This window comes from Argentina anserina, chromosome 6, assembly GCF_933775445.1.
Source record: "Argentina anserina chromosome 6, drPotAnse1.1, whole genome shotgun sequence".
In the NCBI taxonomy this organism is placed as follows: domain Eukaryota; kingdom Viridiplantae; phylum Streptophyta; class Magnoliopsida; order Rosales; family Rosaceae; genus Argentina; species Argentina anserina.
The window spans coordinates 33,213,367-33,241,365 of NC_065877.1; the positions used below are offsets into that span (position 1 = coordinate 33,213,367).

Consider the following 27,999-nt stretch of genomic DNA (forward strand, 5'->3'; position numbering starts at 1 on the left):
ATACTAAATTTGTAGAAGATTAACAACCTCACAAATCGTCATAGTATCAAAGACAACCTAAATTTGTTATAAATAAATGGATCCGAGTTACCAATCTAATCAATTAGTGTAAAATTTGAGAGCATGGAAATTAAGCTTTTTACCAAGAGCATATATATATATCCTACAGTATTACATCGAAATTGGATACAGAATGAACCACAGTTGGATAATATATAAATTTATAAATTGAGAAAAAGTACATCTCTAGGTCACCCCTCTGACTATAAATTTAATCCTCTCTCTTGTTCCTTATTATCTCATATAGTATTCTTTCATTGCATATATGAATACTTCATTTTGATTTGAATTGTAAGCATGAGTTTTCCTTATACATGAACGGTTGTGCTGGTCTATTATCAGGGCTGTCCTTTCCCTGCTCATTGTGTGCTGAATTCGGTGCAACCGACCCTTGAGCATCTTCAACAGGATGAAGTTCAGATGGTAGGTGGTCTATAACTTGGTTCGACCCTGCTTCCTTTACTTCCTCATCAAGCTTTACAGGATCCGATAATGATTTCAAAGGTATATTATCTGTGTTCTCCTTTCCCTGCTCAGGGTGTGCTGAATATATTCCAACTGATCCTTGAGCATCCTCAATAGGATGAAGTTCAGATGGCATGTGTTCAGTAACTTTGTTCAATTCTGTTCCCATTCCCACTTCCGGTCCGGATAATAACTTATTATCTCTCTCCTTCCGATCATCAGATGCCTCAATACCATTAGTTTGGGAATCATGGGGTTCGTCTGTCTCAACATTCCGAACATGTAAACCCTTCGAGGATGGCAGATCATCGAGGGAATCAGATATCACCTCAGCCTCGCCAGCCTCTTGATGGCCTGGTGTGCTAGTAGCCTCTACATTGTTGAGAGTTTGGGAAACAGAATCTCCATGGAACTGATCACTCTCTGTATTCACCTCCGAGGTAGACGTTTTCTCAACCAGGTTGGGTGTTTCAAAAGCATCGTCCACTCTCGAGTCATTTTCAGCTGCATTTGTAGTAGCAGGAAAAGACTGAAAGGCATCCCAATCATCTTCATCTTCATCTTCTTCCTCCTCTTCATCTCTTTCAATATCAGAAGCAGGACGATTTGCTGTAGTGGCTGGTAGTGGAGGCTGCGTTTCTTTACTTACTACGGCTGGCACTGGTAATTTTATCTCCAAAAATGGAGTTGCGGGCTTCATGTGTGCTGTAGTAAGCTCTTGTGACACAGAAGCACGAATAAACCCCTATAAAAAAAAAAAAAAAAGGAAGCCAATATAAATGTATCCAAGACGAAGACCTTGTGACTCTCAAGTCTCCAGGCAATTCTGGAACAAATGAAAGTATCTTTTTGGACCTGAAAGCCATCAATATAGTAGAATACAAGAACTCAGTGCGTTTTGATGCAACAACATGATTTGGATTTGAGAAGTTCTGAATTGTTAGATTGGAGAGTATTATGAATAAGTTAACTATGCGGTTAGAAAGTACATGAAAAATATATTAGGAAAAGAGCACCCTCTAACAGTTAATAGTTATGGTATTTTTTATTAATAAACAAAGGATAATGGTTGAATAAAACGAAGCTGACTAACTTTGACAGAGAGATGGAAATAAGATGAGAAATTAGACACGCACTCAAAGGTTTAAAAACACCACATTTATCAAAAAGTAACAGAGGAAAATGCTTATAGCAGTTGTAGGATTTCTTCTATATTCTCCGTTTTCACAAAAAAAAGAGAAGTAATTTTTAAGTTGAGAGTAAGAAGGCAAAAATCAAATACTGTCAATTGAACAGCAGCCAATATACAAAAATATACGTATAAATTCCAGCCACATTGCCTATTTTAATTCTAAGCTTATGAGTAATGTAGCATTGACACTTCTTCTTTTATTTGGGCGAAATGCGCAAACAACAACAAAACATGGGGAAAAAAAGACACCTGAAATTGCTGTCGTTGAGTCAGAGGCATAGACAGCAACACGTCCTTGAAGTGAACTGCAGAGGAAGGAACTTGAGCAAGATGAGAGACAAGTCTCACAGCAGTGCTTCTTAATTTATCGACTTCCTATAGCATAATGCATCATCATAAAAACATTAAAATCACAAATTGTGATGAGATGGAATTCAAATTTAAGAGGCTACTTGATATATCACCTGAGAAGAACCTTCTTCTGAAGACTTGAAGATCACGAGAACAGCTTCCAGAAGCAAATTCATAAAACCTCTCTGACATTCGCTAGATTTTGATGATGTTTGCAGAAGCACTAAAAGTCCTAAACATTCACCAGCTACAGATGCTGCTTCTGCAGTTACAGGTTTCTGTATCAAAAGCACAGTGCCACTCTTTCAAAACCACAATTTGAAGAAGAGAGTAATCTGTTACAGAAGAAATCCAAATGGAAATTAAGAAATACCTTTAACATATTCTGCATAATAAGGAAAAGATCACTGGCAAGTTCCCCAATGAAAAGCATTAAGAAAGTGTCATCCTCTACATTTGTGCCTTTCTGAATCAGGTTTCTCAGTACTTGCATCCCAATTCGTTGAACCTGTGAACCAAAATCATCATTAGTTGCCACATATGCTTGGTATAAGCAACTAGAATGGGATACAAGCACAAGGACCTACCTGTAAACTTGAATCGGTGAGTACAGTTTGGACACATCTGGTGCAATATTTAAACATACCATAATACATCGAATCACCATCTGTATGATCTCTGATATAATCCATTTCGTACGACAACTTGGCAAATGATATAGTTTGCTCAAGAGAGAAAGCAAGCTTTGTTTGCAGTAATGCATGCAAATCAGATCTCTTATTTTCCAACATTTGAATACACTTGATGCAGTCCTTGGTCAAATTAGTGATCTCATTCAGACAAGTTCCCAATATTTTTCTCATCTGAAGAATACCATCATCACCAACACTGCAAATACCTGCAGTAAGAATTTTGATTAGCCTAACTATGACTACAAGTAAGAAGCCAGTGCTAAGTATAACATGAAATTGTTGATATACTTTCTCCCATTTGTGTGTACACTTCCACATACATATATATATTCATACAAACAAATAGAATACTATTTATGTATATATATATATAGTGTTCCTGCTATGTAGAACTATAGTACTATACTGATATACACGCAGTTGCTTTTATTAGTCTTTGTCTTTTGGTAACCTTGTTTTGGAAAAGAAAAAAAGCACACCAAAACACCCAAGATAAGGCAGATTCAAAGTTAAATAATTACATAAACTCAAAAAATACAGATGATGCAGAATGCACCAAATGTCCTTAGAGAACCTGAATCAGAGAAATTCTAAACAAACAGAAAGCTTGTTCAACAAGCCATATAAACATTGAGTGGCTGACTGATGGTGTCTAAACACTAGATTAAAGTGATCCTTCTTTTTTTCCACAGCGATAATTTAAAAAAAAAAGCAATTAAAGGCTATCCTAGTCAGATAGATGAGAGACACTTTGCTGAAAAAAAAGAGTATTTTATGTTGATAACATGAACCATCATTGCAAGAGTATGACCAAGCAATATAATTTAGAAGGGTGTGGTTGTGATGCTTAAATTACTTTTATCAATTTATATATCAGGGAATGAGGCTTTTTTGTTCTTTACAAAAATTAGTGTATTGTTCAAATGCTCACCATCAATATATCTTTTGAACAGGAGGCTCGTGCAGTTGAAATATTCAATAAGTCTGGAGAAGCAGAAGTTAGTAGAGACTTCTCTGATTCCCTTGTAACCAATTAAAAGAAATGCCAATGCCGCAGATACCAGTTGTTTCTACATGTTCAAAGGAAAGGTGAAAATCAAACATCAATACAGGTTGACTAAAAAATGACAAGATGTTGATATAAACAAAAAAGCATACCTCTGTAACATAAAGAAACAAATTCATAACGAAACTCAACAACAATACGCAGCTTAGGACTAAAGCACATAAATCATGGTTACTTATAGTCTGAAACATCTTACTGACCTTTGGTCGAAAACTGTTCACAAGGGTTTTTGCTGTGACAAGTATTGAGGATATTAAATCCTCCAAGGATTTATCCAGAGATATTGCCTCTGTACTGGAACACAAAAAGTATGAACCTTAAGCTAACTGAGACTTCAACTTGGTCCACATCTATTAGAAGAAATGAAATAAATCCACGTAGTTATTGTAGGTCTCAGTACCTTTGAAACACTTTGTAGAGGTATGCCAAACAGAGTTCCATTGCGAGATAAGCAAAGTTTTCCGGTTCGTAAAATGTTTCGGGGCAATTCTCCACAATCTATGGATCGAAAACACCAAAAGAAAAAAAAAACTACTAGTAAAATGTTTCAAGAAAATTCATGCACAAACTCAAAAAAAAAAAAAAAAGCTATGATTCAAATTTTGTGAATGTGTACTTATGCATCTGTGAAGCAAATATGGATAACACATCTAAACATGCAGAAATGTTTATTAGCCTTATAGATAATATTCCCATTATGACTTCACAAGATCTCATTAATAGAGCCTAAAGATAAGGAGTATAAACAAGCATGTTCACAGTTGCAGCAGCCGGAAAATGCCAAGTGGAATTGTAACAAGATATGTCATGGAATCATGGCATGTGTGACAGAATTCAATAGAAAGACAAGAATTTGTGTGTCAACTGAGTGTGCTAGATCAGAACACTACAAACAATGCTGGATGTACGTCAAACTTATTTACCAAAGCAAGAGCAAAAATATGCCTCTAAATTTAAAACTCAAAAGCCTGTTTTTACCTGTGACAGAACAGACACTGAAAGGGTATCCCATGAATTATCCATGTATATAGAATAAGAGAAAACCTGCATTAAACAAAATGAGAAACCAAGTAAACAAAGTCCTTAAAATAAACTAAATGGTCTGGAAATTATGTCAACTGGTGCCCACAAAGCTATTGACTTCAAAATACAAAACACACACAAAAAACAGGAGAAACATGGCACTTACCACTTACAAGTAAAGATTCATGGCACCGCTGCTATATCCCAATTATTTTTACTTTACAAAGTGTTCATGCTTAATTCTCTTATTATGAGCTAATATAGGAAAAAAAAACTTTTGAATTCTTATTACACAAAATATGTGAATTTTCGGGGAACTAATGTGCATACGCTAGATTCATGCACCACTACCATATCCGAATTCTTTCCCACTTCGGGAAGAGTTCATGTTTGAGTTTTGATTATAATACTATATATAAGTTCATCCAGAGATCGACTTTGAGATAAATATAATAAGGAACATGAAAAATTTTCAAAAAAGGAATATCCGTGCATACCCTAGATCTATAACCGGTAACAGGAACAAGAGGAAGAGAGATGGATTGCTACCTGAAGCAATTCATTGCATATGTCCATACTGAGAAATCCTGCACTGGCAAACCTTTTGGTGGACAGAAACTGGAAGACCGGTAATACAATTTCAAATAACTTCACTACCGAGGAAGACAATTCTTCGCTGGATGGATCTCCCCTGTTATAAGCTTTCACAAAAGAAACTTGATTTTTCAATCCACTGAGGGTTGAACTTTGCCCCTGAAATAAAACAAGAAGAGCAAATCCCCAGAGAAACTGATAGTCTTCAGATTCCAGTTTAACCATACTATGTCCGGACAATAAGCAATTTCTTGATGTGATTCTGTCAGTGGGTTTTGAATATTTGTTCTCTTCAAGATTCACAGGAACTGCATCCAATGCAATTGCCTGCAATATTACAGGCCATGATTCTTCCAAGCAGGGCTGCAACTTTGACGATACCAGAGGTGATTGTATTCCATCAAGAAAAGGATTCCACTGTGAAGAGAAGAACATATAAGATGCTAACCACATATAGAAAAAAATTGGGAAAAAAATATGACAAAGAAATGGAAAGTTAACAGTTCCATCAGTCAGCTGACCTTGGCTTTAAGATGCACACGCAAGCAAATATAGCTATAGTCCTTCAAAACTCTAATCCAGTACTTTCCCAGTATGTCTGAACTCTTTGAAAATAATGGTAATAGTGCTAAATATTCATCTGGAACCTCAGTTTGATGTCTCCTCAAGAATGCATATGTGTGACATTTGAGAGAGGCATGTGCAGCAAGAAGTCTAATCTTAATCTATTAAAAAATAATAATAATAATAATTAGATTCGTCTATATACAAGGAAAGGCATTTCATCATTTTTATTAATAACGGTAGCAACTAAAGCAAAGTGGAGTCATACAATTATAGAATAAGAAGAAGAAATTGGATAGCAATGAAATATTAAAACCTTGCACGAAACCCATTCTGCAAATGAAGGATAATAAAGGTCCTTGAAGTCATTCAATGGTCGCGAAATCAAAGAATATATGCGCTTAACAGCAATCTGATCACCTTCAATCATTCCACTTGTGAATATCTGCATTCCCAAAATTCATTTCAAATTACATTGCCGCTCACAATTTAATTGGCAAAGGGATCACTAGTAGAAAAAATGACAAACAGGTTTATTATCATAGAGAACCTTTGTAGCCAACTGGAAGCCTGCTTCCAAGAGAATAGGACCAGAGGAAGAGTCTAAAGCAGTGCGGACAGCAGACACTAGCTGAGCCTAAATCACATAAAGCATAGATTAGTGCATAGAAAATTCAACTGCAAAAACACCTTTTCCTCCATCAAAAAGAAAAACCGAAAGAGAAAGTAAACAACAATTTTCTTATCATAGTCTCTCCAAGCTATCATGGAGGTTAAACACATCAGTTTGCAAATCAACATGTAGTCCTGGGAACCTATTGTACCTGATACTGTTCCAGTAAGAGGTGCCCTGGAAGCTCCGGGTCAGGAGTCCTCTCGAACTGCATCCAGCATTTGATTAGCACCACAAATCAAAAACATTCAAGGAACTTTAAAGCGCAAGTTACGAACCAAAATTAGAGTATCTGAATATATGTTGTGTTAAATACATACAGACAAGTATCAATAAAGCGCATATTTTTCCAATTAGATTAAAGCTATATGTTCTTTGACATTCTGGAAAATGATAAACAGGGCAAGGCATGTAAGAGCTCAAACAAGCCCTGACAGTATTTACTGATCCTTTTTTACACTAACGATATACATGTAGCAATTGTACACCATCTTGCTAGTTATGTAGATCCCTAACAACATCAGACTATATTTTAAAATTATTTAGAGTTAACAACCCCTGTATGCCGACATTTGAGGTTCTTTTCTCCTTATTGACTAATTGGGGAGGTTCGAATTGTTAAAATTCAAATCGACAATACATCACCTTAACTATGTGTTCTGGTGGGACAGATATTACCAGAATTAGCATGTCCAGGACATAGTTACCTTATCTATAATCGTACTCAGAAGTAATACACCAATTGGCTGCAGATTTTCAAACTGGATTGTGCTTATCTATGACAATATAAGAAAACAAGAAACTCAAAGTTAACATATTTTGGGGTACTTATATGTCAAAAAAATATAATAAACCACAAATAACTTCACATCCAGTACCTGATAAGCAAGTGCTATAAGTTCTTGTATGTGGAGAACAAGCCATTCACCAGAAGCTCGTCCATTAGTAGATTGATCCCTTGCCAAACCGAGATCAAAATGAGCTGCATTCTTTCCAACAGCTCCAGGTAGGTAACCCAAACACCTACATACAAAATTTAGTGAGTAATCAAATGAAACATATGAGAAGTTTAAGTGATCTCTTGGTAAATTTTTTTGGTGGGTTCATCAGATGGTAAGTTTCAAACCCATGAGGGTATCAGATCCCTCTTTAAGAACAGACCAAGCACTTTTACATCTTTCTTCTAGATCTTACACTATATTGGCTTTAAAATTAGATGCTCAATGTAATTTCTCTTATCTGATTTAAATTGCACCTTAGAATTTATTCCCACAAAATAAAGTTTACAATGCTTCCACTACTTTTGTTTATTCCTTTACAAAAAAAAAATCTGCCCAGTGGAATCTCGCTTAGGGTGCATTTATCCCATGTGTGCAGTCTGGGACATGTGTGAGTGTTCATGTGTACAATGAATTGAGTCTATCATTTCAGATAATGCATGGAAAATATCATCACATACTCAGCAGCAAAAACTCTGGTTCGATATCTGAGGTGCTTATCCCTGCTGAGACTAAATTCGGATGAGCCTTTAGAGCCAGAAACCATGTTATCATCATCTTCTCCAGAATTTAAACTTGGGCCACCCTCTGCACCCACAAGATCATTTCCTAATCCGTTAATGGCATCAGCATTTCTCATTGATGTGGCAAGAACCTGAGGGTTGACAGTAAAATAAAGTATTAATGATAAGAACATGTTCCGATTCTCAATTAGACATCTAGAAGCGATGGTATCTATCAGTGGATATTGATACTCCAAATAGTTTTCCTTGTATCATTTATTCCACAATTTAAACCATTACGGAAACTTCCTGATAATTTGAACTCACCACACTACGGCATATTGACATCCAATGAGATGGACGTGAAGGGCTTGATGCATGTAGCAATCGCATAATTGTGGTCCGCACCAGATCACCAATCCTACAAGATACAAATAGTTTAAACCACGACCATATAGGGGAAAACTCTCTCTCTCTCTCTCTCTCTCTCTCTCTCTCTCTCTCTCAGAACACCATATAGATTGGTTAATTAAGGACATCGTAGTATTCTTAACATACTCGGAATCAGTTTCTTCATCCAGCATCTGAAATAATTTATCTTCTATTTGCTCGTCGACAACGAATACCTGTATAGAAGAGTATCATCACTGGATCTGAATTATAATGGAAAGACTTATGAATTTGAAGACACAAAGTAATAAGATGAGGTCATACCGGATCTTTCTCAATAAGATGCCGAAGAGTGGAAACAGCAAGATGCCTCAAAACTGGCTGCTTAGAAGAGAGAGAGAGAGAGAGAGAGAGAGAGAGAGAGAGAGAGAGTCAGAAATTGCATATAGGAGTAAGAACAAGAATAATCACAAGAATAATGAAAGTAAACCTGTCTTGAGGATAAAGTAGGAAGAAGAGTTTGGACATGAGTGTGCACAGACACGGCTTGTGGTGCAAATAGTACAAGTTGTTGAGTAAAGCGAACACTCCTACAAGCATGATAGAGGTTTTTGATGGAGCCAACTTTTTTTAAACAAAAACACAACAAAAGATTGCAGATAAAATAAATTATGAGAAACAGAAAAGGGGCAAAAATGTGGATAGCATACTCAAGCAATGTCGCTGTTTCTTGGCCAGAGCTTATCTCTGAAACAACTGACTGCAGACAATAAATTCTTGTATCAAACACTTGAATTTATGTACTGTACAACTGAAAAGAAGTCAGACAGTAATTTTGTTGAGCATTCACAATTTTCAGTAAGAATGTCTTGGGATATAGCAAGTCCAACTGCATTGGTGATATAATACAAGCTTTTTGGCAAAGACAATGGACAATAAATATATATATTTGATACCTTGCAACGTGAAAAGAAAATACTTCCAGGGGAAAGTTCAGGACCAAGAACAGCGACAATAGCATTTATAAGACGGCCAACCCCTTGCTGAAGTACAACCCAACCATTCTCTTCCGACAAAAGAATATCCAAAGCAAGGCCAAGTGTTGCCTGCAAAGAACATCGAGTCAACTACCAATTAACAGTTCATCGCTCAAACATTGAAATCACTGTATGCTCTAGCAACAAAATCCAACAGTCATAAAAAAAACATAATTTACCTGAACTTGAGATACATAGGACAAGCCAGCAGCTTCTATGGTTAACAGAAGCCCGTGTAAAGACCAGATCTGTAAACCAGCTATTGAACTTTTAGCCAGCAAAGAAATTGAGCTAACAGTTGAAGGCACTAAAGTTGACAGTGCCATGCCTCCAGCACTGCAGGCAAAGGGCGTAAGGGCAGTGAGAAAAGGTCAAGTTTCCCAATTGAATATAGCTAAACCATACCAGGATTACTATACCATTTTGTATCAAGAAAAAAAAATTAGTTAGCAATCTAAAACAAATCTATCAAGTCACTAGTGTACAGTCTGATAAGATGTTCCCTATTATACCAATTAAAAGCACTTGCTTCTATCCTCTTAGCACTAAAGAATTCTTAATCTATATTAGTAATTTCCATGACAAACTTGGCAGCTAGTGCAACTTGTAAGCATCATTTGAGAGCTATAAATAACTATCTATGAACAATTATGACACAAAAGTAGCTATTCAGGACCATTACAATTATGAAAATACTCAAACCCAACTAATAAAGCAAAACTCAGCCAAAAGAGCAAATGCAATTAAAATTTACTAGGTACAAGCAGTGCATGCAACTAAGACCAGGATCAGAAAAACTAAACTTTATTCCCAAGGCTCTCACCTGCAATGAATGCAACCCAGAGCAAAAGCAATAGATCCTGCATAGTTCGAATCTGTAGCTCCAGTTAGGTCAGCAAGCAGTGATCTAGTCTGTTTCTCACCGAAAACAATGAGTCAGAGGAGGGAGAGCGAGATGAAGATAAACGGAGTCTAGAATTTGGAACAACAATTTACACTCGGCCACAGCATGCAAATTATAAAAGATAACGTGAAAGAAAAAAGTGGCTTTAAGTCATCAAGAAAAATGGGGGACCCTGCCTTTTAAATCAAGTAAAAAAAATTAAAAAACAGAGATATAGAGGCGCATTTGAAATTAGAATGTTCAACTGACCATTCTAGCTGTAAAGATATCATTTCCAAGACGAGCTAAAAGGCCAAGACATTCTGATGCAGCCCGACGTTGTGATGGACAGATATCACCCTCTGCTAGAATACTCTGTAAATAAGATTACAAACGTCAGTAAGATGGCATCAGGCAGGCAATTCCTGACCAAAGCATACTATAAATATGACCATTGGGCACCTGAAATATAGCCTGTGCTGAATTTAGTATATCAAGTGCTAATGGCTGGGAACGCAAGGAAAGCAAGGCCTGAAGAAAGCAAATAAACATCAAATAAGATTAGTCCTAGCAAACCATGCTATTGTGTAATTATATCAGATAGGAAAACAAGCACCTTGAATCCCGAGAGTAAGCCCACACATATATTGGTCACACTAGCTGCATGCCATGGTTGCTTTCGTCCAGCTTTCAAAGATTGCTCAATCATTACAAGAAGTGACAACATCCCACCACTATCCTGAGATAAAATTCCAACTGATGTTAATAATCATTTAACCAGTCATCAGAAGCTAATGTCAATATGCCACATTTCCCTACCTGAGATGCAAACATGACTCCAAAGCAGAGGAGCATCTGGTTCACCAATGTCTTGTTTACTGGTTCCGGCTTCAAGGTCAAGTAGGTTTCTTAGCTTATAAACTTAAGTGAAACACATAATGAAAACTATGAAGCAAAAGAATACTTCAGGAACTATATACCAATATTTCCAGAAACAAGTCTTTCTCCGCATGCATTGGTTAAATTGACAAGTTCATTATATTTAGAGAAACTAAAAAAGGAAATAAAACTGTTGAGACAGTAAGCAAATCAGCAACTAGACAGAGATAACTATTACCTGAGGAAAGCTAGAAACCTCATTCTCCCAGACACAGGGCATAAGTCCGTCTTTTCCGCCTTGAAAAGCACGAAGTTCATCTTCAAACCAATCCCTAAGTAAACACAATTAACAAACAAACAATTACCTCCAAAATTCAAAATTCAAAAGAAAAAATGATAAGAGAGTACTGCAAGTTTGCTTAAAAGTACATGATGCCATGTTTAATGGTACAAGGCATTATCTAACAAACTTTGACCAAATGTAATTACAAGTTCATTTAAAGGGGTGGGCATTAGAAGAACAAGTGTAGAGCACCTTCCAGGAATCCAAGGACCTAACCACGCATCTCTCTTGTCTAACAGAAACCTCAAGCATGAACTTTCTTCACATCCAAAAGCCTCTCTTTTATATACAACAAGTACAAACAAGCATTGTCAGTAGACAAATATAAGAAAAAGCAAATCCAAAATTTAGATTATAGAGAAATTCATATAATATATATCTGTATATAAACTTTATATATATCAGGGAGGACTGATACTTCCTATTGCCTCACAAAAAAATGTAAAATTAAATCAAATGCAGAGTAATGCAGGAATGAACTAGGTAATTAATGATTACCTGAATGGACTTGAACAAATTAGGATAATCTGGGGGTGTTCATTCTTATATGCCATTGGATCAGGAAGAGACTGATAAGCTATCAGTGTCCTGATAATGAATATATTCAGAGCAGGCTTCACGTTTGGCAGTTCTTTGGCAGCTATCAATGATATGTAGGACAAAGCCCTGCATTCCAAAATATATGTTTAAGCCATATGCAAAAGTATCAGCCTCATGTTCAAAGCCCCAAGCTGAAGCACACTCAATGTGTCTATCTATCAATTAGCAAAATATTCAAGCTCTAGAGCCAGCCTTTCATTGAATGAATTAGGATAACATATAATTGAGAGGGATTTGCAAACGGAACGTACCTACTTAGGTATACAAGCACAGGTTGAAGCAAAATCCGATTATTCTTAGCATCATGGGAAAGAAAGCATCTTAAAAATGATGCGAGTGCATCAATTGCAGCAGACCACATGCTACAAAAGGAAAAGTTGAAAGTCAAGATGTATAATTAATCAGAAAAAAAAGGAAAAGAAAATTACTCACTTTGTATGCGTTTTTGCATTTTAATAGTATAAGATTATCAATTTCGTTGAAGAAAAAAAAACAATCACAACAGAGTTTTGAGACAGCCACAATGGGGAAGACCAATAGCCACAGATCAAGATTTACACGTGACCAGTGGCAGATGGCTAGTGCAGGGTTATACGTCATACTTACATCAATGGTTTGTAAGACAAACCAAATTGTGAAATATAGATATGATTAAGTTGATGAATGTCAAGTGATAGTACTCTCGACACTGTTCAATCAAGATATACATATCTGGGAAAAAAAATAGGGCCCTAACTATAACAGATTAGAAAGAAATACCAGACATTAAATTTCTAGTGCATTTCAGAACAATCACTTGACAACAAAAGTTAAACTGAATTATATATGTGGTCCAAGCAAAAGCATTGACAAAAATTTACTAACCACTCAAGAAGTACTAGTTATGTCACGTCTTAGCCCTAAATTGACTAAGACAGTTCAATTGTACTTCAACAGATAAAAACTTGAAAGACTCAGCTTCGAAAGGCAGAAGCAGGGAAATTTGAATGTGAGCAAGGATCCTAGAACTATAGATTACATAGACACATATCACATAAAGAGAATCCTTTTAGGTAAAAATAATAATTGAACAGTACAATCTCACTTACCGAATCCTAGATATCAAATCCCCAGTTTGGTTTGTTTCATTTTGTGGGTTTCCAGTAAAAAGGGACACCCACAAGGAAAGAATATCAAAAACTTGGTCTTCAAGCTCCTGCATGTATGAAGAATAGCACCTTATCTTACAAATAGAATCTGTTAAACAGTAGAATAAATGTTCAACGACTGATGGGGTATGTGATGGGACTCAATGTTGTGTGGTAAACAAAACTATATTTAAAAAAAAATACCTCCTTGGGCATAGATGCCAAGAGAGATGACAAAAGTAACCACCCAGCTTCTTTTTCAATTGTAGCAGCCAAAGGATTCCGACTGGATTCAGTCAACATTTTCTTTGAAACTTCAAGAATTGATCTGGGCAACCTGAAATAGTACACTAGGAGCTCAGAACCAATGGTTCATGCACAGAGCTAGAGAAAAGGTGACATGTTCTAACAACCTCTCTCAATTGCATCTCTCCCATTCACGTGAAGACCCAAACAATTTCAAATTTTGAACAGGGATGAAGAGAGGAATCGGTAGCCAGAGGTTAAGTGTTATATAGCACCTATGAAGAACAAGATGAGCCCCTTACCTAGCAGGATAACCAAGAGGTAATTTTGGGGAAATGGACACCAGAGCTGCCAACACAGTAGCTTGCCCGTGCAAAGAATCGAGCTCTATCTGCAAAGTGCTTCCCTGAAAAACATTTAAAAGAGCAATGTCACTTAACCGGAACTAAGTAAAATACTGTAAAAGGCATTCCACAGAATGCTACCGATCTTTTAATACAATTTAAAACATTCCACTGTCCCACTGATACAACTCATACAAGCAATGGTTCATTATAAATTGTGCCACATTCTTACTTGAAGAAAACAGAATCAAGTTAAAACACCTGAAAAAGGACCAAAACAACAGGACAGCGTGCTAGTTTACTAGGTAGACTATACATGAAAGCATAAAGAAGAAAATACACCACCATCTCAACTCATTCAATAGACTGCTATCTTAACAGGCAAACCATGCAAGTAAAGTAGGAGGCAGTTAAGTTTTTATATGCTAGGGGAACTCGGTCTAAACAAACTTGAAATGAGGATCAGAGGCAGTTCCATATGTTCTTCTCGTTAGCTGTTTTGTGGTAATTGCAATGTTCACATAGTGTTGAGTGACTTCTGTTTTACACCATATATATTGTAACAGGAGGAGTGGTAGAAACACCATTTATACTCGGAATTAATTTAAGACTAAAAGAAGTTGGCATTCAGCATACAAGTGAATGCAACATATTACCTTTTCAAATGATATATTTTCTCTCAAAGCATTCAACATGGTCACCCCATACGAAATTAAACCACCAACACAGGTGGGGTCAACCTCAGCCAGTGCACGCAATGTCAAAGCAGCCTCAATTCGTACCTGACCAATGATTATCAGTTAGAATTTATCAGAGAGAAGTGAATATATAAATAAAAAAGTAACAAAACATGCAAACGGAACAATTATCATATGGATGACAGTTTAACTTTAACCTTAAGCTCATGCAACTTTTCTTGTAAAAAGAAACGGGAGAAATAAGATATGCCAATTCATAAATATTACATGTCTAAGAAAGTTTGGGAGTCAAACTTGCATCCTCTATCATTAAGATAATCCTTGTGATGATAATTTGACCCTCAATAATACGCCAATACAACTACGGTACATGGAGTCCTATGGTCTCTGGACAATTTTTATCCAAAGACCTGTTTTATACAATATAAACCCTTGTTTCACGAAACACCTTCATCTTTCTGATATATTATTTCAGAATATATATACAGAAAATCTCAGCTCTGGAGGTCCAGACCATCCGGATTCGGCCACCGGCGACGCGCAACGACGGCGCTGACCAGCACAGCCGCTCTCCCCTCCTCCCGGCGCTCCTCCATGTGCCGACCGGAGCTCCAATGCCGGCCTACTCCTCCTGTAATCTGAGATTTCTGGAAAAATCAAGTTTTTTGGGAAATTTCCAGAAATCTGCAGATTCCGAGAGTAGGCCGGCGCTGGAGCTCCGGCCGGCACAGAGAGTAGCGTCGGGAGGAGGGGAGTGCGGTTGTGTTGCTCGGCACCGTCATTGTGCGTCGCCAGTGGCTGGAACAGCCAAATCCGGACGTCCTTAACCAAGAACGCATATATATACATATAGGGCTTCTGGCTGCGGACGTCTGTACGGTGCGGATTCGGCGATTCCGGCCACCGGCGACGCTCAACGACGGCGCCGATCAGCACAGCCGCACTCCCCTCCTCCCGGCGCTCTTGTCTATACCGGCCGGAATCTCGAAATTTCAAGTTTCTAGGCACCGTGCGGAGATTTCGAGATTCTGGCACAGACAGGAGCGCCGGGGGGAGGGGAGTGCGGCTGTGATGGTCGCCGCCGTCGTTGCTTGTCCCCAGTGGCCGGAATTGCTGAATCTGCACCGTACAAGGCTTTTCCCATAAGGAGGTCCTTATCTTAGCTTAAGGTACGGATTTGTATTTTTGACCAACTTTTCGATCGAGATTTCACATCTCCACCGTCCAATATCTTGGTAATAACGTATAGATCATCTCCACAAAATTTCAGCCGATTCCATAACTGTTAAGGTATTGAACTAATCAAAACCAATGGACGTATTGAGCCGACCATTATGGAGATAATAAGAGCAACTATTCTTCAAAGATGTTCAAGATTCAAAAATCAACATCTTGCGCTTACAAGTTGAGAAGAATGAGATACTGCTGCAACAACAGTATCGTCAAGTACTTCCTTGAACTCAACTGGAACCTGCAAACAGATGGAAGCAGAAAATAAATGTTCAAGATATCAAATGAAAATTTAAGTCATGGCACAATTTAACAGAAAAGTTCATGTCATCATCATTACCAGAAACTAAAAAACAGAATCCAAACATATAATTAAAGTCACACTTACCTCTCCCAGAGTTTTTAGGGTATATGAGACCGTACGTAGACCAGCAATTTTCATGGAAGGACTGGCATCAGGAGACATAAGCTGCAATTTTCATCAACATTTCCACTTTAAAAAAAGATGGATAGAAGTGGGGAGTTTATGTGGGCAACAGTAGTATTATTTGAAAGGAGAACAGCTCTATGACAATGAAAACAAAACCGAATCAATTTAGCACACCTGCTGTCCAAGGAAAACCAAAAAACTCCTCTGGGTAGGCTCTGTCATCTGATCGGTAACACCAACACGAAGGATATAGAGAACACAAGCCTTGGGTAAAAAAAAAACAGAAAAGAGAGAAATTTCAGTAGCTTTACATTTAAGAACATGAAATCTCTTGACAATATGAGCAACCCATGTAGTCATTATATTTTTTTGGTTAGTTCCGAGTACAGATTTTGGACAATATAACAAAATAGTTCGTGCTTTTTAAGTTATATTCAAATGCATCGAAATTGTACTGCTGTATCCTTATGTTGCAACTAAAGAGATAGGAAGTTAAATTATTAATTGCTTCATTCATTCAAGTTACAGTAATGTCTAGACAGCACCACCAGTACTTATTTGATGTACTAAAGCCAATCCATAATAGTACTTGTTCAAATTTTAAAACGACCAATATATTTAAACATTTCACACACAAAATATGTACCCCTAGCCCCTAATATAAGGGTGTTTTAAGCAACCATGATAGAAGCAAAAAACTCATTACCATATAAAGGTTGAAGGGTGAGGTGCAACAAAATATGCATCAAATGAAAGAGTTAATTAAAAGCCCAAGAATTTGTTTGAAGAATACCAGAGTGTAGGCATCAACAGAAGCATCAGCACGAAGCATGTCCATAACCTGAACAGCATAGTTTTGTAGCTCAGTGTCTGGATGCATGTACTTCAAACGGATTGCCTGCATTAACAATTTCAAAGAACAAATAAGCACTACTATGAAGTAAGAAATAACCACATACCGACACCACATTAGGTCTGTGATGGTCCAGCCTGAAAGGTCAGGTTGAAAAAGTCTCAACCCAAGGAAATCAAAAGGGCCGTTCTACCTGAGCCAACAACAACTTCTGGTTCTGGTATTAGTTGGCTCAGCAGTCAGCACTCAGATTGGCTGCAGAGCCAAAAGTGCTACCTTTAAATTTTGGCCACACATTTCTTAGTTCGATTTTTTGGGAATTCTGAAAGATCTCTTCATTATTAGCCTCTTAGGGGGCATGTAAAAGCACAGCCCACATTACATCAATGGCAGCTTCTTTAAATGGAACTACAAAGATAACTGGTTCACTATCTACCATTATTAGACTTATTACACTTGCTTGTTTCTGGTTCTGAAGTTACAAAATAAAAAGTGGCAGCAAATAATTCTATCAACAAAGCTTCTGTGGGCCAGCGTTGGTAATTTATTTAATTTGTAGGCTTAAAAGACAATACATGATATAATTATTCAGATAATTAAGACATTGAAGTTGGACCTAAATCAGGAAATAAGTTTTATCAATAAATTGTCTCCAGGGCCATGGTTGGTAATCTATAGTTTAGTTTGTAAGCTCAAAGGACATTTATTTCATAAATTATTGATCATATTGCATTGATTTTATACTGATAATAATGATCTTAATAGAGTTCAAGTCCGACCCTAATTCACCTGATTAGGGTAGGGTATCAGGGTTTAAGAGAATGTGATATCTTAATAGCCTATTAAACAAAGAAGTCTAATTCACTGGTTGTAACACAAAGCAATTCCTCACTGTGTTCATAGGGACTAAGTTCAAGTTGGGCAGTTTTCTCAGTGCTGAGTTAATGATGCCTCCTATGTCCAATAGTAATCAAACATGACACAACCTCCATGATCAATAGAAGATAACTTGCAGAAGAAATAAGTATAAGTCTACCTGTAAGAAGAACACCCAAGACAATGTTATGCCAACTCGCACATCCTTTGACCGAGCGCCAGTTGCTGCAGATCATGACAAATGTGAAAAGGAGTTATGCACCTCTAAATCATAAACATCATTCATAGGAACCAACAGGGGAAACACATAATACCTTTTGCGAAAGGCAACGCTAAATGCCTTTGCAAACCACCTTCTAGTTTCTTTGCTGGAGGAAGAGGTCCCTTCCCTCTTGGTTGAACCTAGGTATAGATATAAACTTTGAGACCTAGTTCATAACAAACTGCAGTTGGATCTTTAACAAACTAGATGACAAGTCTAAAGTATGAAGAAAGCCACATGTACATATACAAACCTGTGCAACAGGATTCATTCCAAGAGCAAGCAGTGAACCCAATGCTTCAGCAAATGCATCACGGACAGATGAAACAGGATCCTCAAGGGCCTACTATAAGCAGGGATAAATTGATAAGTAGAGAACTATTACATTAGCATCTGAAAGATAGAAAAAACAATGGCAAAAGTCCAACATGGAAAAATTTGCAAGAAATACATCTACCTTAACACAGAAAGAGGCTGAATTGTCAAGCTCTCCCACCCCTAAACCCGGTCCTCCAATAATTGCGAATGCCATCAAACATCTTGCAGCAGCAATTCTGACAAGAAATGATTTATCACCAACAGCAAACCGCATGATGAGACGAAAAGCCTCGGTATATGCTGAAGCAGCAGCACTACCACCAGAACCTTCCAAAGCATTTTGAAGCATATATAAAGCCTCTTGTCTCACAAATTCCTAAATAACATACAATTAAAATCAGAGGTGTAATACAAAAAACAAGGATAAATACCAACACAAACAAAAAATAGAAAAGATTGCCATCAGCTAACAATATACTTAAATCTGAGTATAGTTTAGTGACCACTTTGTATAAGAAGCAAATTAGTAACTAGGATGTCCAATTAGTTACCCAAAGATGTTAGGTTCTTTATAGCCATAAGTGATATTATATAAATTATTATTAAAAAAAATCAGCGGGACATATCATAATTCAAATGCAATATTTTCCAACTGATGCATAGAATCACAAGTACGCTCTATTCTCCCAATTATTTCTTATTGATAATTTTATCCTTTGGGGAATGATGTAGATGATAGAAAGACAACACCAATCTATAATACAAAAGGAGTCACAGATGTGGTCTAAGTACCTCATGAAATCTGATGAGCTTTGTGGCAATCATAGTCGTCTCACGTAAACCCGACGTGATTCGCCTACCAAAATATCGGTATAATTCTCCTAGGCATTGAGCAGCCCCTACAGTAATGCATTTGAAATAACAATTAAAATTATATATATATATATATAAAGGCCAATGGAGCATAATTCACAAATCTTTCTACATCTTAAACTCATAATTCACTAACTTAATCACGCCTGACAATACGAAACAGCATACAAACAATGGTGCCGAATATCTTAAACCATCAATTCTACACTAGAATAGAAACAAAACAAATGCAGCATGAGGTCCAGTGAATTCAACAAACCAGCTACTTTGTGAGGATCAGACTTCTTCCCATCAGAAAGAAATCCTTGGAGACTGCTGGCTCTCGAGTATATCGAAATGCTATCTCCCTTGGATATAACCCTGGCCATGGCCACTGAAGCCAAATGCCTCACCGGCCGCCGAGCTCCGAGAACCAGCAGTGAGTAAAGCGCATCCTCGCATTTCCTCTGCCACAACAAAATCGACTCCTGCAAATTCACCATTGCCACACAAACAACATAAAATTTCAAATCCAAATTTCTCACTAGTTCAATCTCAATAGTACGGTGAGGAAAGCTATGAATCAAAATCCGAAATGCGACTGAGCTAGAAAGCAAAGCAGTGTGAATCTAGTAGCGAGGAGTGTGAGAAGAGTGGAGCTGAGAGAGAGAGAGAGAGAGAGAGAGAGAGGGAGTGACCTTGGGCTCAACGGCGATGGCGGAGATGAGATCGGAGAGGAGATCGAAGCAGAGGAGAGGCTCCGGTGGCTTCTGGGAGGCGGAGGCGACTATGGACTCCAACTGCGCGACCAAGACGCCGAACTGAGAGAGCGGGAGGAGGTTATCTTTGAGATTCTTCTTCGCCGCCATTAGAGTGATCAAATGAGGAAGAAGAAGAAGAAGATAGCAGAGAGAGAGGTCTGGGATTTGATCTCAAGCATTTGGTGCAATTAGTAACAGAAGGCAGACAGTTTGTCACTCCAATTGAGATGCAGAACAAAGATGGAGGAGATTAAAGAGTCGAGTCGGGTCGGGTCATACAGGTCCAAGTTCTTTTTCTCACAAAATGGTTTATGACGAAAGTTCACTGCGAACTTTCTATACAAAATGGTTTTATGAGGAAATTCACCTATTTATGCTCAAAATCCATTATGAATATCTTCTTATTCTCAACTAAGGAATAAATTATCGGTAATAAGAACGGAAATATCAATGATTTAAAATTTTAAATTTTCAGACAAATTTTGATTTTAAAAATAATTAAGTAGATTGATGAAAATTTATATAAAAACATGGAAATTTTGAATGAAATTTTGAGAAATGTTTATTTGATCAATTATCTACTATATGTCATAAGAAATTATTATATAACTATTAATTTTATAGTGAGTTATAGTAATTTGAGGTGAAATAATCGTCGAGCATTATTAAAAATATACTTAATATATATACATGTATTTACCTAAAAGGAGGCTAGCTTATCACACCTTATTTACATATAATATATTAAACATAAAAATACATGAGTGATTTATAACCACATAAAGGATCTATGAGGTACAAAATTTCTACTATCTTCATCATGTATTTGAGTAAAATTCTAAATATATTGTGAAAAATAGTCATTAAATGATACATCCCATTTCTAATTTCTCATATACCGACTTATATGTCAACCATAGGAGTCGTAAGTGATTAACTATGAGTTGTAATACTGGTAGTTTTCGTTTGGATCAAACATTTCTCGACTTTGACCATAACCATAGCTTTGTGAAGATTGTGCATCAGATTGTTTCCATATGTTTTCACTTGATTACATCTCATTAGAGAATAAAATGGTTGATAAGACATGTTGAATTTTCAACATAAGAGTAAGGTTCATCATTGCTACCTCCTATACCAAAGGGTCTCAATTCCCTTCAACAACTAGTTCGGTTTTATTTCAATTTTAGGTGAATGTTGAGACATGTAATGTAATATATAATAAAAAGAGTCATATATAACAATAAGTTAGTATAGTAGAGTTGACTATAACTTTGTACTTGCAAAAGGATGGATCAGATGTTTGATTATCCTAACTAGTAATTTTTTATTTTATTTGAAGTTGGCTTGACACGTGGCGATATTATGAAAATATCGGGAACCGGATATATCGGGAAATTTCAAAATTTTCCATCAAAAATGTTTGGTATGTAACAAATATATCCATATGCCGAAAAATGGAAACTTTCACGGAAATATCGAGGAAATTATGAATATTTTAGTCCTTGTTCTCAACCATATCAGTATATGTCAAAGAGCTCTTTCAAAAACAAGTTAATTGAGACATCTATAGTGAGATAGAGGCTAGGCATGTCGAAAGATTTTTATTATTTGTGAAATGATATTTATGGATATTGATGATTTTGAACTAGGATTTCGAGTTTAAAGTGTAGGGTTTAGGTTATTAGAGTATATGTGTAGTTTTAGAACGAAACTCAAAATAGTCTAACAAAATTGCTTAAATATAATTTTTCTAATTAAATGTTACATGTAAAATTGTGATTGGAATTGTAGACCACGACATTGTCATGTGGTGCTACGGTAGCACTGAAAAATTTGTCATTTTAGTGAACTACCTAGAGCCCACCATAAGTGGCATGTAACGACCCCAAAATTTCGAGCTTAAAAAAAACTCAAAATTCTAAAGTCGTTAAACACAAAATAATCTCAATAAATCGAAATCATTAAAGTGTAACAGCGGATCAATTCTGAGTTCTCAATACAACTCAGACAACCAATTATTACAACCCAAATTTATAATCCATACATAAAATGGAAATGTAATAATCCTCACAAATCACTCGCAAATCTCACAAATAAAATTACACAAATTCTCACACACAATCCACACTAAAAACCTCACCGCAAGTAGGATATGAACGACTTCGAGCCTCTGTAGTCGTCACTCAACCTCCACTAATCAGCACCTGCGGAATTATCCCCTACACCATCGAATTGGTGCACCGGGATTGTAAACACAAACCCGGTAAGCTTATAGCTCGTATGAGTAAAATCAAATATAATTCGCATATCAAATTATACGAAAGATCACAAAACAACAAAAATAAATGCCCTCATGAGTCAATGGACAGCCCATCTGATTGTCCCAAAGAATATGAAATGAAACGCTCATGAGAAAATTAAGTAACCCTTCTGGTTACCCAATGCATTTATAATACGGGTACCAAGAACGCTGGTACACATCTGTTACCCCTCTCGTAATACACCGCTGATATTGGATAGCCACCCGCTACCCACATCCAAACAATCTGAGTACCCATGAGCAGATAACCACCTGTTACCTCACATGCAGTACTACGCTGATATTAGGTAACCACCCGCTACCCAACATCCAAAACAATCTGAGTACTCATGAGTAGATAACCACCCGTTACCTCACATGAAGTACTATGGCTGACAGACTAGAGCTCTAACTGTATCGTAACTTTCGCCCGGCCAAGGCTAGGTTCCGACTTGCCAAACATGTACAATAATCTCACATCATATTGTACTAAATCACGTCCAAAGACAATTTAACTTTTTAACAAACTCAATGTTAAACTCACGCACAATAATCACACATCATATTGTACGTTTCAAAATTATGCTCGTTATCATCGCAATAAAACTCATAACAGTATATTATATAGGAAACTATATATATTCATACTTATTTACCATTTATACAATATATATATAGTTTACTATATCCTATACATGTCATATTTCACAAACACATGCTCAATACACAATTTCTCGTCATTGAAATGACCGTTTCTAATGAATTAATAACAGTACATAACATAATGAACTATATATATATATATATTTATTACCATTTATACAATATATATGTAGTCCACTATATTGTATACATGTTTGTAATTCATTATTAAATACCCTTGCAAAATATTGAATCACCGCGAGGGTAGATTCGTAAATACGTGAGATTTTACTCACCTTATCGACTCGAGCGTAATTCCACAATTCCCGATGATAATTCATTTCCTCGATTTAATGATCACCTTGAAAATATAAGAAAAGAATTTAGAATCGTTTCGTAAACCTTTAAATGCCGAAACAGTAATAATCGGTTACTGTTCAGCAATTTCCGGTTTTACGAAATTACTATTCAGCGTTACTGTTCACTGTTACTATTCACGGTTACTGTACAAATATACGATTTATATGTATTTCTGTACGTATAAATATTATATATGTATTTATGTACGTATAAATATTATATATGTATTTATGTACGTATAAATATTAATACGTATTTATGTACGTATAAATATTAATACATATTTCTGTACGTATAAATATTATATACATATTTCTGTACGTATAAATATTATATACATATTTCTGTACGTATAAATATTATATATGTATTTCTGTACGTATAAATATTAATACGTATTTTTGTACGTATACGTACTATTTAAATGTAAATACAATCTCAGTAAATAAAATTTACTAATTACCTTTTACAAATTACTTTTTACATTTACTGAAAGTAATTACATTTACCGTAGTAAATAAAAGTTACATTTACATTTAAGTAAATTACCAAAATACCCCTATCGGAAAACATTGTCACACCGCCGCACGTGGCGGCGCGTGGGGTACACGCGCCACCTCCGGCAGGCCGCGCGTGGGGCCCACGCGCCGAGCCCAAAACCGGCGCGTGTGATGTCACCACCACCCCAAAACCCTCCTCCTTTCTCCCCTCTTCCTTCCTCCGATCCTAGGCAGCCCCTACGCCACCCCACTCCTCCACACGCTCCGCCTAAGGCGGCGGCATCCCTAACTCTCCTCCTCCTCCGATCCTCCATCAATTCACCTCCGATTCAAACCAAATTCACAACAACAATCAACACAACCAAATAAAATCAAGCCCTCACCTAATCGACATCTCGATAGCCTCGGAATCAATCGTGTTTGAGTCAAGATGAGGTGAGGTGCGGCGTTTGGTTCCCCTCCGATTGTAGGTGGTGCCAAGTAGGAGATGCAGCGGCGATGACGATGCGTGACGATGACGATGACGATGCGTGATGCAGCGGCGATGCTCGTGGCAGTGAGGCACGGTGCGGGGGAGCTCGGGGTTGCTTGCTGCGGAGCTCGCAAGGCCGTAGGAGCGGCGGTGCAAGCCTCGAAGGACAGGGGCGGAGATCGGAGAGGGAGATCGACTCGAGGGAGAGATCAACCCGAGAGAGCGAGAGAGAGAGAGAGCTCAGGAGGAAGAAAGGAAAGAGAGAGAGAAACAGAGAGGGGCGGCGGAAGAGAGAGAAGAGAGAAGAGGGTTTCTGAAAATAGAAACCCTACTTCACAAAATGTCCTTTTATACCCCCTTAAAATCGGAAACTATCTTCCGTCAATAATAACTTTTACATACAACGTCCGATTCGAACGCGTCACATATCCACGAACTCGTATCGACGAGCTCTACAACTTTCGTGAAGAAAGTTTTCACAACCGAGCGACGGAATAAAAGTCGATAAATTCGTTCGGAAACGTAATGTTTTCTTATTAAACGTTCTCGGAACATTTCCGTTTCCGTTTCATAAAGTTTGCAAACAATCAATTTCCTTTTTATTGAATTTCATAACTTTATAGAATTCAATTCAATTCAATATCGTTTCAAAAATCTAGGGTTATTACATGGCAATTGGCAAATGATGTGACATAGCCAAGTTATCAATACAAAAAGTAGTTAGAAGTTTTTATGTGTTTTTCAACATCTCGCGTTCTTCAAAAACGATGAAAACGTCATATTGGTGTTTTTTAACATCTCACATTCTTCAAAAACGAGAAAACATCATATTGGTGTTTTCCAAACTTACTCATAAATTCCGAGTTGTACTCAGTAAATTGAATTTTTCATTTTTGAAAGAAGCCAACTAAGAGTGTATTTTTGGATTTATAATACAGAAAACCGTTTTATGAAACAGTACTAAACACACCCTTATCTCCTCTCCTCCTCTCAACCGTACCTTCTCAACCGCTCTTTAATTAATTGATCAATACCTTCTCAATCCGATTTCGTTTTCCTCGCAAGCATGGTTGATAGAAGCTTTCCCATTGTAATTGTTCATAGTCCTTTTTCCTCTTGATTATGAGATTAGGGTTTAGGAGAGGGTGACTGTGATTTATATATAGAAATTGGTAGCGGCGGGGATTAACCCCTCTTCATGATTGATCAAAACCGTTTTCATCTGATTTCGTTTTCCTCAAAAGTATTGTTAACATAAATTCTTTCCATTAATCCAATTATCATTAGATTTTATTTTGTGTTCTCGAGTATTAAATCACATACGAAAATCATATATGGAATTAGGGTTTAAGAGGAGAATGTGAAATTGATCTATAGGAGTTGATGAGGTAATTCAAAAATAGGAAGGGGGGAGAAGAAGAGAGTTGTTGTTGAAGAGGAGGTTGAAAAGATGTTGTTTAATTTAAGTGTTCTCGAGAGCTATGCTTGAGACTTGAGAGAACGGATGAGGATTCTCAAGAAGAGAATTGATGAAGATGAAGTTATAACAAAATGAAAATGTTAACACCTCCCCTTGGCGGGGTAATTTCCCCTCGTTTCGACCACCAGGCCTACTGGAGCTGACCCATAAAGGCAAGGCGCTGACTCGATAGGTCAAGTCATCTTGCCTCCGACTCAGCCACCGCCATTAACACCGCCCAAAGTAGCTCGCTTCCCCCAATGCACCTATAAAAACAACCAGAAACCTCTCCAAAAAAGGTAATGTATTCCTAAGTCCTTAACCTATGAACTTGAGTTCCGACACATAATCTAACTTAAAACTTTGGAGAGTCATAGGCCGGCGGACCGCTGACCCGTGACTTTAACCTCGAGTTTTGTACATGTTGTACAGACCAAAGAGCTGGGATACAAGTTGCGTGAACAAGAACCCCGTATTTTGTATCCGCAAGAGAAACCCAAATCAAATTGTAATTAAGAAAATAGGAAGGAAAAATGTAAATATGAAAACTAAAAATTATGATTTGATGGCTTGGTTATGCCACATCATTTGCCACATAAAGTGGGATCCAGGTGGTTCACCAAAATGTGGTTCACCTAGCATTAATCTATTGAAACTTAGTATAGTATTACTATGAGTCAATATTTAAGTTTTAAGCTTGGAACCCTTAGTGGAGTATTGTAATAGACATTCACATGTACAGAAATACAGGTTGTAGTGTCTAAATACAATGAAAATGTACGTACATAAAAGCTCAACTCCAATTACAGTTTAGAAAAGCAAACTGCATATTACATCCATGTAATTACATATTTTTCAATTATATATATTCATGCTTTGACTAGTTAGTAACTAGCTACTGATCACCGGTTTATGAAAGCCTTGACGTGAGACACTAATTCTTGGGTCCTGGGATGAGAGAGCTGAGAGTTCTGCAGAACTTGAAATGCATGGCCAACCCCTTTAGACATAACTGTTTCCACCTTTTTCCCCAAACTAGTCAAAGCATTGCACAGCTCCAAATTCCTATCCTTCAATATATCCAACTCTGATATGCACACCATTATGGGTGGGATTCTCAAATCCCTCAACTTGGCCACACCATTTGCCAAGGGATTGCACCATGGATGGTCTCGGTTGGCCCCCAACGGCAGTGACAGTCGCCAATACACATCGGAGTTTGATAGAGTCAGTGCAGAGTGTGGTGGCTGAGTCGCATATTTTTCAGACCAAGTACGTGCTTCACCTCCAAAAAAAGGTTGGATCAAAACAGTACCTTTGAGATGCAACGGCTTCAAGTGTTCATTTGATAACCGGGTGGTGACATTGTAGGCTATGTTAGCCCCTGCACTGTCACCACTTATGAACAAGCTCGCGAGTTTGCACCGATTTAACCACCATTTTTGCTCAAGACTGCCACTTAGAGCTTGTTGTTTCACCCACATAACAGCATTGACACCATCATCATAGGCAGCAGGGAGGCGGCTCTCAGGGGCTAAACGATAATTCACAGAGATGATGATACAGCTTGCTTTACAAGCAAGGTTGATGAGGAAATCATGGTAGCAGCTCCAAGCAGCAGAGCCAACACAGAAGCCTCCACCATGAAAGTAAACAAGCACTGGGAGGTTGTTGCCCCCGGGATGGCTGGGAACGTAAACACGAGCCCACAAGTTGGAAAATCTGTCAATGACAACATCTCTAGCTGTTGCAGAAGTGCAAGGGACACTAGGGATAATTGAAGGCCTTTCTATGTATCCATTTTTGTGGACTCTGATAAGGCCTTCAATTTCTTCAACAACAGCTCCATGTTGATGACTATGGTTGTTGGCTGCTTGGAGATTAGGCCTTGGATCGAAAGACATGGTTGCCATTGATCTTCTAAATCTCATGCAATGCAGTAATGTATTGGTCT

At 37.3% G+C, this 27,999-nt stretch overlaps 2 protein-coding genes across 4 annotated transcripts; both read right to left on the reverse strand.

Annotated features, from left to right (window-relative positions):
- Positions 1 to 321: 321 nt before the first annotated feature.
- LOC126800632 (protein SWEETIE) lies at positions 322 to 20,516 on the reverse strand. Of its 3 annotated transcripts, XM_050528021.1 has the most exons (48): positions 20,248 to 20,516; positions 19,830 to 20,037; positions 19,490 to 19,596; positions 18,837 to 19,073; positions 18,633 to 18,722; positions 18,432 to 18,519; positions 18,278 to 18,342; positions 17,182 to 17,286; positions 16,563 to 16,652; positions 16,347 to 16,427; positions 16,131 to 16,199; positions 14,687 to 14,812; positions 13,989 to 14,092; positions 13,645 to 13,777; positions 13,402 to 13,508; positions 12,565 to 12,675; positions 12,212 to 12,379; positions 11,906 to 11,992; positions 11,609 to 11,702; positions 11,311 to 11,379; positions 11,108 to 11,230; positions 10,954 to 11,022; positions 10,762 to 10,866; positions 10,432 to 10,520; positions 9,788 to 9,944; positions 9,528 to 9,677; positions 9,282 to 9,331; positions 9,062 to 9,161; positions 8,896 to 8,952; positions 8,740 to 8,807; positions 8,509 to 8,602; positions 8,140 to 8,333; positions 7,559 to 7,703; positions 7,388 to 7,456; positions 6,832 to 6,888; positions 6,558 to 6,644; positions 6,324 to 6,452; positions 5,965 to 6,168; positions 5,399 to 5,860; positions 4,805 to 4,870; positions 4,227 to 4,324; positions 4,027 to 4,120; positions 3,692 to 3,830; positions 2,656 to 2,966; positions 2,442 to 2,576; positions 2,182 to 2,346; positions 1,967 to 2,092; positions 322 to 1,270 (listed from the first exon to the last, which is right to left on the reverse strand). In XM_050528021.1, exons 1-48 carry the CDS (start codon positions 20,416 to 20,418, stop codon positions 335 to 337), a joined length of 6,789 nt encoding a protein of 2,262 aa, XP_050383978.1. In that variant the 5' UTR covers positions 20,419 to 20,516; the 3' UTR covers positions 322 to 334. The 3 variants fall into 3 exon arrangements, with proteins under 3 accessions (XP_050383978.1, XP_050383979.1, XP_050383980.1); XM_050528022.1 differs by lacking the exons at positions 19,830 to 20,037; positions 20,248 to 20,516 and having other exon boundaries at positions 18,837 to 19,024; positions 19,490 to 19,554; XM_050528023.1 differs by lacking the exons at positions 19,490 to 19,596; positions 19,830 to 20,037; positions 20,248 to 20,516 and having other exon boundaries at positions 18,633 to 18,725; positions 18,837 to 18,984.
- A 6,262-nt stretch (positions 20,517 to 26,778) lies between these two features.
- On the reverse strand, positions 26,779 to 27,984 carry LOC126798660 (probable carboxylesterase 17). The gene has a single exon (XM_050525673.1). It carries the CDS (start codon positions 27,974 to 27,976, stop codon positions 26,948 to 26,950), a length of 1,029 nt encoding a protein of 342 aa, XP_050381630.1. The 5' UTR covers positions 27,977 to 27,984; the 3' UTR covers positions 26,779 to 26,947.
- Positions 27,985 to 27,999: the final 15 nt, after the last annotated feature.